The sequence below is a fragment of the Rhincodon typus genome, chromosome 19 (assembly GCF_021869965.1).
Source record: "Rhincodon typus isolate 14 chromosome 19, sRhiTyp1.1, whole genome shotgun sequence".
NCBI lineage: Eukaryota > Metazoa > Chordata > Chondrichthyes > Orectolobiformes > Rhincodontidae > Rhincodon > Rhincodon typus.
This window is the reverse complement of record NC_063350.1, coordinates 38,624,819-38,637,284: the sequence shown is the minus strand read 5'-3', so window position 1 is coordinate 38,637,284 and position 12,466 is coordinate 38,624,819. Positions and strand designations below refer to the sequence as shown.

The 12,466-nt window shown below is 37.4% G+C and overlaps 1 protein-coding gene across 2 annotated transcripts in view; it reads left to right on the top strand.

Moving 5' to 3' along the window:
• nfatc2a (nuclear factor of activated T cells 2a) overlaps positions 1 to 12,466 on the top strand; it is a 140,667-nt gene that overhangs the window by 23,968 nt on the left and 104,233 nt on the right. For both annotated transcript variants that reach the window (XM_020528125.2, XM_020528124.2), the window contains exon 4: positions 5,179 to 5,381. In XM_020528125.2, the coding sequence (XP_020383714.1) occupies positions 5,179 to 5,381 (203 nt within the window). The remainder of the gene's footprint in view (positions 1 to 5,178; positions 5,382 to 12,466) is intronic.

Here is a 12,466-nt window from a genome sequence, read left to right as displayed (position 1 = left end):
TCATTTATGGCAGGAGTGAATTTTTAAATTCTTTCAAAAAAATTATTTCCCTAAGAGTTTCATATGCAGTTCCAACCTTTAATGTCCACATCCTACAAGCAAGTTGCACTGTCCTCTCAGTTCTATGAATGGAACCTTACAGGGTCCCAAACAATGTGGGCAATGGTGAGAAATCTGGGAGAACCATATGAGAAGTCTAAAAATCATTGGCACTGGTGATGAATTATCGCTTAGGGCCTATTATCCATCACAATCAAAATCATAAACAAAAACAGAAATTGATAGAAAATCTCAACAGGTCTGGCAGCATCTGTGGAGAGAAATCAGAGTTAACATTTCAAGTCCAGTGACCCTTCCTCAGAACTCAATAATCTAAGTACCTCCCTCCCCTCTCGAGTGGAAATGAACCCTTTTATGAGGGGAGGGAGGTACTTAGATTATTGAGTTCTGAGGAAGGGTCAATGGACTTGAAATGTTAACTCTGATTTTATTTTATTTCATTTTTATTTCATATATTTTATTTCACACCAACTTTATTTCAGAAAAAAAATTCATTCTTATGTAATTTACTTTCACACCAACATTTGCATACTAAAGAAACTGAAATATTCAGTTATACATGTTATAAGAAAGATTTCATTTTAACACTACAGTTTGACAAATTCTATTGTTGGGTTTCCAGAGAGTATGAACAGAATGCTTCACACTACCATTTTTCTGCAGATGTACCTAAATCAATTATGCTGAAGGGGCTGTTCTAAAAAGGGAATTTTATATCAACTCTTGGTGAAAATTGCTTGTCTTTATTAGATAAATAATGACTTAATAAAGAATGCTTGGTACATTGGTAGTCACTGCACAACAGAAAATGTTTGATTGAGGAATTACTGTACTAACACCAGTCTCGAATGACAAACCTGCAGGTTACTGCAGTTCGCATGTCAACTTTGTATATTCTGGTGGTTAGTATGTTTTGTCACTCTAGTATGTCCATCTCTTCATCCCTCCTCCAGCTGTGCTAACTCCCAGAAGCTTTTGGTAGATGGATTATATAGTTGAAAGAGATTTATCAAATATAGTTATTTTTATGATATAGTAATACTTTCAACGTAGACAATAACAGTGGATGATTAACTTTGTTAAATTTGAAGATCTATTGAAGTATTGGAAAAGAGTTAGCAAAAAATCTGTATAGTCTGATGTGATATTATGAACAACAATATTGAATCTTACTTTAATGTGATAATTATTAAACTTCTAAATCAAGAAAATTTATACTTTATTTTCTTGTCATTGGAAATAACAATATTCACGTTGTTCAGACTTTAAACTTGAGAAAAACAAAGAACACTGCATCTTTCATCTCATTTTTCCACATTCCTGCAGAACTCCTTATGATACAGTGTAATCAGTCAAGAGGCATGCAACATGTGATATTTTAACCCAGTTCTTAAAAACATCTTAAATTCATTGCTTGCCATTTCTTGAGCTTCATTTGGGAGGAACAGCATATAACAGTGATAGATAAGAATAAATGTGGCTTTTCTTGCAAATTGTTCAAACCACAATATTACATTATCCAGGCAACAGTCACATTTTGCTACCAGCATTCAGTAATGCCATGGATATGAAATTGGGATTGATAGTGTGTGTCGTTTCAGTACTAAAGATGCAGATTCGGAACAAAAATGGCATGCAATGCATGTATGCTCACTTCTGTTTTGAATGGCACCAGACATCATCATAGCAAAGGCCAAACAACAGATGTCCTTGACCCATGTCTGGAGCAGGTTGGTCTGATTTGTAGCAGAAGTGCACACATTGAGTACCATTTTGAGCCTTAATCAGCAGCCATAGTGTCCAAGCAATAGGTAATACCAATCCAAATCTTATATTTCTGGCTTTTCTGAATATTGATAGCAATATATGAGTGTTGCCTGAATTATTTAGCAGTGTGGTTTACAATTTGCAAAAAAGCCACATTTATTTTTATCTGCTACTCTTATATGCAGTAAGATTTCCTGGCTGTCTTAATCAAGTTTGGCCTACATGTGACTTCAGTTGCTCAGCAATGTGGTTGAATCCAAAGTGCCTAGCTTTAGTTGTGCAGCAAGCACTGCGACTGGTACAGTGAAAGCCCACTGCCCTCAGCAAAGTCAGGGCATCTCAGAATTGGCAATTTCACATCAACTTAGCAGCAATGACCATCCAGTCCATTTCAGCTAAATGGGAATATAGGGGAAGGGGAGGGAGAGGGAAGAATAATGGAAAGGCAAAAGTACTAGCGGTCAGACAGGTGTTTCTACAACATGAAATGTGATTTCTGGATGATGAGTTGCCTTCCTGGTGCCAGGGTTAAGAATGTCTTGGACAGGCTTCAAGGATTGGGAGATCAGTCCGAAGTCATCGTTCACATTGCTACTAACGATATAAACAGGAAGATGGATAAGGTCCTGAAAGTGGAATTCAGGAGTTAGGAAGGAAATTAAAAATAGGACATCAAGAGTAGCAGTCTCAGGATTGCTGCCTGTGCCATTTGCTAGTCAGCATAAGAACAGAAGAATCAGTTGATTGAATATATGGCTAGTGAATTGGTGCAGAAGTGATGGCATCAAAGTTTTGAGGCATTGGGACCAGTTCTGGGGCAGATGGGACCTGTACAACCTGGACAGATTACACCTTAAAAGGAGGACAAAGAAACTGATAAGGAAAGGAAGAATAAAATACAAATTGAGCAAAAACATAAAACTGGCTTGGAAAAGCTTCTTCTGGTAAATTAAGCAGAAATGTTTCGCTAAGACGAATGTGGATTAAAAGCAGAGTCAGGAGAATTTATAATAGGGAATAGAAAAACAGTAGAAAATCTAAATGATTATTTCATGTCTGAGGAAGGTTTAAGAAATTATAAATCCAAGTAGCTGAAAGCTCTTATAAACCCAAGACCTGATAGTCTACATCCAAAGATGTTGAAAAAAGTGGCCACAGGGATAATTGATGCATTGTAAATCATTTTTCAAAATTCCACAGATTCTGGAATAATTCCTGCAGATTGGAAACTTGCAAATGCAACCCAGCTGTTTAGAAAGGAAAAAGAGAAAAACACAGGGAACCACAGACCTGCCAGCCTTATACTAATCATAGGAAAATACGAGAATCTACCATTAAGGACATGATAAATAAACACTTGGATAAAAGTGATCTGATTGGGCATTGTAAGCATGGCTTTGTGAGTGGAAACTTGCATGCGATAAACTCGGAGTTTTATGAGGATGTTACTAACAAAATTGATAAAAAGGAGTCAATGAATGTATTATATTTGGATTTTCAGAAGGTTGGTTTGCAAAATTAAAGCACATGGTTTGGAGATAGTGTACTAGCATGGATTAAGGATTGGCTAATAGATAGAAGTCAGAGAGAAAGAATAAATGGGTCATTCTCACATTGGCAGGCTGTGACTAATGGGGTACCACAGGATCAAGACTTGGGCCCCAGCTGTTCACTATATATCAATGGTTTTAACATGAGGAACACGTAATATTTCTAAAGTTGCAAATGATACAAAGCATAGCAGTAACATGTGTTGTGAGGAAGATGTAAAATATTTTCAAGAGGATTTAACCGCTTTAATGATTGTGCAAGAACATGACAGATGGAATATAAAATGGAAAAATGTGAGATTATCTGTGATGGTAGGAAGAAAAGATGTGCATGGGTTGAAACATGTAGATGTGCAAAAGGACTTGGGTCTTCTTATCAACAAGTCACTGAAGGCAAACATTCAGGTGCAACAAGCTATTAAGAAGGCTAAGGAAATATTAGTCTTTATTGCAAGAGGATTGAAGTACAGGATTTTTGAAGTCTTGCTTCAATTATGCAGTAGCTTGATTAAACCACTTCTGGAATACTGTCTCCTGCTTTGGTCTCCCTTGCTTGAGAACATTTAATGTAGACATTGATTCATTTTTGATTCCTAATGGTGTAAAAGATTATGGGGTAGTGTGAATAAAAGGCATTGAAGTATTTGACCAGCCATGATTATATTGAATGGTGGAGCACGCTCAATGGGCTGAATGGCCTATAGCTCTTCTTCGTTCCTATAGTCCTCTATTTGAGAAGGGATTAAAAGAACAACAACTATTGAATAAATAGCAGACTCTGACTACTTTAGATATTGTAACTATAGGTTAAAAAGAAACAGGTGAATTGGAAATAAAACTAAATGGAGATTAATTAGAATTTGCTGTATTGTTGTTTAAACAAAGTTGCTAAATTATTTTGAAAGACAATTTGATAGACGCTTAAAGGATATGATATACATGAAACAGAATGGACTGAATGTTCTGGCTCTTGAGGAACAATCCCTTGATACAAGTGTGATGGGCTGACTGGCCTGTTACTCTGTGGAAACATTCTATGACTTTGTGATGTTGCTGGGCAAAATGAGCAAGGAAGGCGTAACTTTTGTTTCAGCAGTATGCAGATACTCTGAAGTTGAGCCTTAATTTATTACTGTATTTTCTCAATACCTTCAAGTCTGCTAAATTAACTTTTGAAATTCCAGAAATATAACAAATTATGATTTGACCATCTGGATTGCAGCTGAACTTCTGAATATTCAAGGGTTGAATTTGAACCTCATGCCCAAGAGCTATCTAAAGAAATTGCAATGACATATAAAAACAAATCAGAAGGAAATTGCAAGCGTTTGTTTCATTGACTGATGACACTCTATTTATCTGAATTCTGTTTGTGTTGGGGTGTATCTGAAAGCAACTTCCATATGACACCAATGGGATTCAGACTGTAATATGAATGACAATAATATTCAATGCCTTTAGTCTGAAGGCAACAGCAGCTTTCAAAAGTTTTGCGAAGTTTAGCAGTGACTGTATTCATAAAAAATGTGTACTGAAGCATTTAAGAGCATTTTGTTAAATGTACCACATTGGTAATTTAGGAGACTTTGACATACAAAAACATGGTGTGCACATTCTGTTAGTGCTCGTGTTTAAATAAAGATTATATAAGCTAATTGAAAAAGCCCCTGTTGTTTTAAAAGCAATAACAAGCTTAGGAGTGCTTATTAACCTACAATTCCAAACTATCATAGCCTATCTTTACCTTCACGTGAAGCGTCCTAAATGGATTTAATATAAGCCTTGTCTTGTCTTTTGCCAGCTCCATGGCTACATGGAAAACAAGCCTTTAAGCCTGCACATATTTATTGGAACAGCAGATGAGCGGCTACTAAGACCACATGCCTTCTATCAAGTCCACCGCATCACTGGCAAGACAGTCTCAACCACCAGCTATGAGAAAATTTGTGGAAATACCAAGGTTTTAGAAATTCCGCTTCTTCCAGAGAACAACATGAAAGCAGTGTAAGAATATTATTTTCACTAAAGTAATGCTATTTTATATACATATATATTTTCAAGTATTTACTCATAAATAGGATATGAGTTACCGGGTTCTGAGCAATGGTCACCGGACCCGAAGTGTTAACTCTTATTTTTTCTTCACAGATGCTGCCAGACCTGCTGAGCTTTTCCAGCAACTTCTGTTTTTGTTTATGAGTTACCTGCAGCTGCTGTTGTGCATTCATGAGATTTTGACATGAATACAGTAGTGACTGATGAAATGTAAACTTCCACCTTGTTGACTATAAGGGTCCAGCCTGTCAGTCTTGATCCAGTTTTATTTTGCAATATTTTAAATGAATTTGTACACGTTTGGGTGATTGTCCTGATATGTTAATACAGCTGCTGAGTTGTTTGATCTGTTAATGATCATGTTTCACCCAAATCCATAAATCAATTTGTTAAAAATAATGTACTTTAATGCTGCACTGTTAATGGGACATGTAATTGGATAGAGTAAATTTCACTCTGATGCAATAAGGAGTTTTTTTTCTGAAACTAGACTGCAGTAAATTGTTATGGATAGTACAGTGTCTAACTTGGGGGTGCTCAATGCAAATTCTTAAAGGCTAAAAATGGGAAAATATTCTATCCGTTATCACTTATATCTTTTTCCTTATTAAGAACGTGACTTCACCAAAAATATAAACTGAAGCAGATATTTTGCTAATGACTTTTTTAGATTATTATATCTAATCAAATATGTCTTCCTCTGAATTTTCGCTCTGCTGCATTTGTGCAACATGTTTGTACATAAATTGAAAGCGAAGGAGCAGCACAACCATTAAAACTGAACTTCCTCATTTTTAATTTTGGTGAGTTTGGTCCAGTTGGTCTAAAGCAAACTTCTGCATTTTGTTTTAATTTGTTATCATTCCTAAAAGTAAACACTCTATGATCAGCAAAATAACTCCACAGGGATTGGTATCCCGTCACCAAAGTCACACTTTATTTACATCTGAACAATGCTTAACTTTAGCACTGCTTCACTTAGTGTCAGCTACCAGAGTGTAAGTATCCCTGTTACTCCCGTTTTTTTATTATCTGTCAGCCAGGGCTCCCTGATTGGACTAGATTAACAGTCCCAATCAGGGAGCTCATATTCTATGAGGTCCAGCTGACTGACGTCATTATAATGACTAAAGTCAGGATTTCAGAAATATGCTTCTACACATTTGATGAAAGCTCTAAGGGAAATAATTAAACTCATTAAAGCCACCAGTAAATGGGTCATGCTTAAATTACTTATTTTGAAACTCTCAACAGAGTGACATTAGTGAGTTTAGGAGTTTGGACTCTTTTGGCCAATTTGGTCTGCATAGAAATTTTCTGTTTAATCTAAAAGTAAAACAAGATTTATTTTGTCAAATATATTTGCCAAAACATGAAATGAGGAGCCAAGATCCATGACTTCACATCATTGAGGTCTTGACTTATGCAGATCTTCCACCTCAAACTCAACTTTAAGACCCTCCTAAAAACTGTATTAATTTCAACAAACTTTTAGTCACTTTTGTTTTAATACCTCTATGAAATGCTTTGCGACTTTTTGTCTATGTTAAAAATACAATATACAAATGTAATTGATTTTGGTTTCTCCAACTGTTCTGCTGGGAGAAAGTACTGAGATGCTATTTGAATTTCTATCTTCCAAATTGTGTAGACAATGGTTTGAGCTTTGTCTTTACTATGATTTGTCACAGGCACCTTTTTGCCAGAGTTTGCTAGAATTAATTTATGCTTCAAAAATAACTTACACACCCACTCAAAGTGCTTGTTATTTGAAAAGTCCATCAGAAAACTGCTGTTAGAAGGGTACATTGCTAGTTAATGCCACTGTCCTTAACTGCTCATCATAATTAAAGGTCATGTAGAATTTCCATCTAGGTCCCTTCTCTTGCATTCTTTGTCAACTGTATTATCAACGGCTAACAAGCAAAATCTTTCCTGCTGCTTTATCTGATTTTTAAATTTATAAGTAAAATACAAGAGCAAAACAACATGTGTGACTTATAATGGGGCAATGCACAAACTGTGAGATGTTTTTCTACTGCCTCTGTTGTGGAGCAGTTCATAGTTTATAATAGCTGAAGAAAACAATTTGTAGGAAATCACTTTAAGTTACAGTTTTAATAAAATTACAGACCATAATTTTTCCACGACGAAGGTAATGCAAATCATGTTTATCTTATGCTATGAAGCAGTAGTTGTAATCTGTCATTTCCTGTCTGCCTACTTCCAGTTGTGGGTGCTGAACTTGGAGTAGTTTCAGCTCTTGGGGTCAAAGAAGCTGCACTGAACTGTTTTCCACAGTACAGAAGATGCTTTGTGGAGTTGACTGAGGAATACTGGTACATTCTTTCCCGCAGTACTCAGTTATGTCCTTTGGCAGGTCCACTCCGGAATGAGTTATGGAGATGCTCTAAAGCTTGATCAAAAAAATGTGTAGAATTGAGGGAAATACTGGATAGTTGTGAAAAGCTGACATAGCTTACTTTTATGCATCATAATTTAGTTAATTAAACATCCATTCACTCATTAAAATTTGTAAACCAATGTCTTGACAAATGCATCTACTTTTGTTGGCACAGGTTGTTGCTGGGTTTCCAGGAGAGAATGCACATTCCCACTTGCTCTAATGAAAACTCCACTCTGTTTGGTTATTGCAGAGGCTGTTAAACAGTGTGATGGATTTTTTGTACATGTTAGATGTTGGCTTGGTCGAGAAAAGACTCTAGCCTGAATTTTTGTTCTTAGTTCGGAGCGCAGAGTCACAAACTTGATCTGAGAGAAAGTGGCTCAGAAATTAGTCTTCAGCACAATATCTAAACCCTTACTCCTCATACCTCTTCACATTCATATGTTCCTATGCCCCACACTTCCATTCATGCCTCCACCCAATCCCATGGTCTTTAATGCCCTCCAGGCTAAACTATTCCCCTCCACTCAGAACCCAAGGCCCTTAATAGCCCCATCATTTGTCCTTCCACCTGCCATGTCAGCTCACCCAGTATCCACCATAGAAAGACCTGAGATAATTCCGGAGATAAAGAAAATCAATTTCAGAGCATTAATTGCAAAGTAATTAATTGTAAAGTACACACATTCCTGGCCCACGAAAGTGGCATTCACCTGGACTTATGACTTTTACCTTCCTTCATCACCTTTGCAGTGATGGAGAATATCTCCATTATTGCCAAATTCCAGGCCTTGACCTTTCCCAAAGGATGCCTTTTCACTTCCAAAGAGCAGCTTGCTGCCCTGAAAGGTATCCCAGGATCATATCTAAAGACATACCATATGATTGCTGGCCTATCTGTACAAATCCACAATGTTTGGACCTGTTGTTACCAAGTCCAATTTGTGCAAGGTGCATTTCACACACCTGGGCCACCCAAAGTTAGATACTTGTGGAGGTAGCTGCTGTGTAGCCTCTGTGAAACACACATATGCAAAATGTAACTTCCCCCAACAAAAATTGTAGGTGTTGTGCTCAAGGGTGTGATTTCCAATTTTCAGTCTTCTTCACTATAATTGCAATGACAAGAGAGGCTGTCTGTCATTGAACATACAACATAGAACTGTACGGCACAGGAACAGGCCCGTTGACCCATGGTGTCGTGCTGAACATGATGCCAAATTAAACTAATTCCTTCTGCCCGCTCTTAGTCCATATTCATTCATTGCTTACATATTCATGAGCTTTTCAAAAGTCTGTTAAATGCCCCTATCGTGTTTGCTTCCAGCACCACACCTGGCCGTACGTTCCACACTCCTACCATTCTCTGTGTAAAAAAACTTGCCCCTTACATCTCCTTTGAACTTTTCCCCCTCACCTTAAATGCAAGCCCCCTAGTTTTAGGCATTTCAACTTCAGGAAAAAGATTCTGACAATCAGTCCTATCTATGTGTCTCATAATCTTATAGTCTTCTAGCAAATCTCCCTTCAGACTCCCCTATTCCAAGAAAACAACCCAAGTTTTTCTAGCTTCTCCTTAAAGTTCTTACCCTCTAAGCTGGGCAGCATCCTGGTAAACCTCTTTGGCACCCTCTCCAAAGCCTCCACATCCTTCCTGTAATGTGGTAACCAGAATTGAATGCGTTACTCTAAGTGTCGCCTAACCAAAGTCTTATAAAGCTGCAACACGACATCCTGACTCTTGTTCTCAATTCCCCGACCAATAAAGTCAAGCATACCATAGGCCTTCTTTACCACCCTATCTACTTGCATGGCCACTTTCTGGAAGCCATGGACCTGAACCCCAAGATCCCCCTGTATATCAGTGTAGTTTCAGGGTCCTGCTGTTAACTATACACTTTTCCTTAACATTTGATGGAAAATGGATCATTGGGAAAATCTATTTCTCTTTATCTTTCTTGTTTTTAACAGGATATTTCTGGTTTTGGATGCTGAAAGTGAGCTTTTTAATGTTAAAAAATCAAATAGTTGGCACTTTGAATGGGTTGCAGCTGGCTTTTCAGTCCTTTCCACCCAGCAATTTGACCCTGTTCCTATGACAGCATTTGGTTTACAGGAGACATGCTACTTAATCTGAATAATTGTAAACTGGCCTGATCAAACCATTAATAGTGCACAGTCCATGTTTGAAAACTAGATTGAAACAAATTAGGGTCACATTTATGAGAAAGATATCTTTTAGCATGGCTGAAAGGGACAGTTATTTTAGGTAGTAAATTAACAAGATTTCTTAAAATCTGATTTTCTTTCCATTCTCCTGTGTGCAGATCTCTGGCTAGTAATAGAACTTGGTTGTATTTGATAGTAGTTCTGCACAAAGAATGTTTTCAATCAGGGTAACAGGCAACAGCTGGAAAAGACAATATCTCTTTTGTTGGCATTTTGTGTTCTGTAACTATCAAAAAAGGTCAAGTTCTTCAAATCAAGAAAGCTGATTTAAGTATTGGTGACAGAACATAATGACTAGGTTTTGTTAGAGACAAGGTAGGTAAAACAGAACAGGATATTTCGCCTGATCATTCGTTGGAAGAGTTGGTGATAATTTTATCTTAATTAATGACGAGAATGCTTTCCTTACACACTTATATAGAAAGTCCTAAAGAGCACTTGTGGCACAGTGGTAGTGTCCCCACCTCTAGGTCAGAAGGTCTGTGTTCAAGTCCCACCTGCTGGAGAGATATATAATAACCTCTCTGAATAAGTTGATTGGAACAAATCTATAGAAAGCCTTGGCTTAAAGGATTGTGTGCTGAATTTGGAGTGGTTGAACTGGCCAAGGGTACAGTCTGATTCTGGATTAACGCTAGTCTGAGATCAGAAGCTGTCAACGTAATTGACACAATACGATTTTTATAATGAGTAATGTTAACTCCAGCTCAGATACCCATGAAAGAGCTCTGTGCCTGTTAAAATTGAAATGCTTAGATAGGCTATGTGGCAGTATTTGCAGATACTACTGATTTACGTTAAATCCCGGTAGAAATAAAAACTGACAAGGAGATCTAAGAGAGCTGGACACTTTGCAAATGTGGTTTAACACTGCAGATGAAGTTATTTTCTGTGTGGAGTTAACCAAACTAGGGGGATACTGCCTTCTGTGAGTGGTTTCAAAGTATTTCTCTCCAGAGACAAGCTGCAATGTAGTAAACACATCCTGAGACTGCCCATCTGATTAAATCTTCAGCTTTAATTCTTATCTCTCATTAGCTGATGTGTGAAATTTTATGTTTGTATAATAAGATAGGAAATTTGATAACAGTTTTCAGTGACATACTTACCAATAGGAAACTAGTTGTATCAAACATTAATTTTGAACACTTTATTTTAGTTTCTTGCAGCGCCTTCTGCAGGTACTAGCTATCACTAAGGTTTGATTCTACAAACCTGAGCAGTTCACTAGTACCTATGCTACAGTGATTAACCTAGACAGAAATGCAGCCAGTTTTAACCTAATTTAGCAGATGGGATTCCTATTCAGTCTATGCATTATACATGGTCCATTTCAGTATCCTCCCACCCACCCTGTCAAAATCTTTCATGATCTTAAAGCCATCTTTTGGGTCATCCCTTAGTCATTTTTCAAGAGAACAGTGGTTGAACTTGTCAAATCATTTCCTAATGTGTATGTCCGTGCATTGCTGGTACTATCCTTGGAAATTTTCTCTGCACCTTCTCCAAGTGCACTATGTACGTTTTACCGTATTGTATCCAGACTTAACGTGTGTGCAGCTATCCAGGAAATTTTTAAAATGGGATCTTCTTTCCAGGATAGAGAGTTGGGATTGGGATAGAATGAGGCCTACCACCCTGGAGATTAGATGTGATTATGGAGTCCACCAGATACTGAGGTGGGCTGTTTAAAAGGTCTGTGTTAATTCTCCAGTTCATTTGTTACATTTTAGGCCTTTTAGCACCCACCCTTCTTTGGACTTTTGGACCCCAGTGCAGAGATAATTATAGCTGAAGGAAGCCAAGACTATTTGACATTGTGGTAACCCTTGTGGAAATAACATAGGTAGCCTGTTTTTCTCAATACATTTGTTAATACATTTTAACTTCACTTCACGACAATTCTACAAACCTCTTCTGCATTTAAGTCGACTCTTAAAAAAACGCTTGATTCCCATATCATGGGTGAAGATCCTTGTTACAGTAAAAATGGAGTTTGCCTGCTGAGTTCAGGTTTCCCTCACAAGTCGCACCCCCCTCAATTGCCCTACCAGCAAAAAAGAATCTGTCAGAAATGGGGGTGGGACTTCCACATGCAAATACCACTTGTGTTTTCAGGAAGATTCACAGATCTTCTTGAGTTCTCAAAAATCCAAGGCTAAGTGAGATGTAACCAAGATTTGATACAGCTTTAAAAGATACAGCTTTATCATAACTTTACAAATTTTCAATTCAACCCCTCCAGAAATAAAGCCTCTTGCTCAGTTTGCTTTTTTATTTATGGCCTTGTTAACCTGTGGCACAACTTAAAGTGATAGCTATATTTATAGAGACAACAAGGTGCAGGGCTGGATGAACACAGCAGGCCAAGCAGCATCATAGGAGCAGAGAGGCTATC